We start from the raw sequence: 1,126 nt of genomic DNA on the forward strand, positions 1-1,126 counted from the left end.
AGAGAGGTGAACCGAAAACTGGACTCTGAAATAAATCATTCACACTTAGAAAAGATATGTAGACCTCTTGGGTGTACATGAATGGATCTCCTCAGTAAAAGTCGTTATCTGAAAACCGCCATGTGAAATTCACTCAGTCTCTGTATGAATTTAACTGAAAGTAGAAGAAATGTTCCGAACAAGTGCTAATGGTCTAATTGAGAAGCCGTGTGCCCGCAGACCCTAAGGCAGCATGCCCCATTTCAATAGCTCCATCTTCAGGCCCTCAATGCTGACTCTGATTGGGATTCCTGGCTTGGAGCCGGTGCAGTTCTGGGTTGGGATTCCTTTCTGTGGCATGTACATCATTGCTCTTTTGGGGAATTTTCTGCTCCTAGTTGTCATCAAAGTTGAGCGAAGCCTCCATGAACCCATGTACCTCTTCCTAGCAATGCTTGGAGCAACAGACATTGCTCTCAGTACTTGCATCTTACCCAAAATGCTAGGAATATTCTGGTTTCACCTTCCAAACATACACTTTGACGCCTCCCTCTTGCAGATGTGGCTGATTCACACATTCCAGTGTACTGAGTCAGGCATTTTGTTTGCTATGGCAATGGACCGATATGTGGCAATCTGTGATCCTCTAAGACATGCATCGATTTTTACCCAGCGACTCCTCACTCAAATAGGAGTAGGAGTCACACTCAGAGCTGCCCTTTTTGTAGCTCCATGTCTCATTCTCATCAAATGCAGGTTGAATTTTTACTGGACCACAGTAGTATCCCATTCATACTGTGAGCACATGGCGATTGTCAAGCTGGCAGTAGAAGATGTTCAGGTCAACAAGATCTATGGTCTTTTTGTGGCTTTCTGTGTACTTGGACTGGACATAATTTTTATAACACTCTCCTACATTAGAATATTTATAACTGTCTTCAAGCTGCCTCAAAACGAAGCAAGACTCAAAGCCTTTAACACGTGCATTGCCCACATTTGTGTCTTCTTGGAGTTTTATCTCCTGGCCTTCTTCTCCTTCTTTACACATAGGTTTGGCTTCCACATTCCATCTTACATTCACATTCTCCTGTCTAACCTTTACCTACTTGTCCCACCTTTTTGCTCAATCCTATTGTTTATGGGGTGA

The 1,126-nt window shown here is 43.3% G+C and overlaps 1 protein-coding gene across 1 annotated transcript; it reads left to right on the forward strand.

Moving 5' to 3' along the window:
* The first annotated feature begins 232 nt into the window (after positions 1-232).
* LOC142850813 (olfactory receptor 52A5-like) lies at positions 233-1,126 on the forward strand. Its single transcript, XM_075974719.1, has one exon. The coding sequence runs from the start codon at positions 233-235 to the stop codon at positions 1,124-1,126; it is 894 nt and encodes a 297-aa protein (XP_075830834.1).

Source organism: Microtus pennsylvanicus, chromosome 5 (assembly GCF_037038515.1).
Source record: "Microtus pennsylvanicus isolate mMicPen1 chromosome 5, mMicPen1.hap1, whole genome shotgun sequence".
In the NCBI taxonomy this organism is placed as follows: Eukaryota; Metazoa; Chordata; class Mammalia; order Rodentia; family Cricetidae; genus Microtus; species Microtus pennsylvanicus.

Coding starts and splice junctions, on each gene's coding strand:
- LOC142850813 (XM_075974719.1), top strand. CDS start 233: ATGCCCCATTTCAATAGCTCCATCTTCAGGCCCTCAATGCTGACTCTG.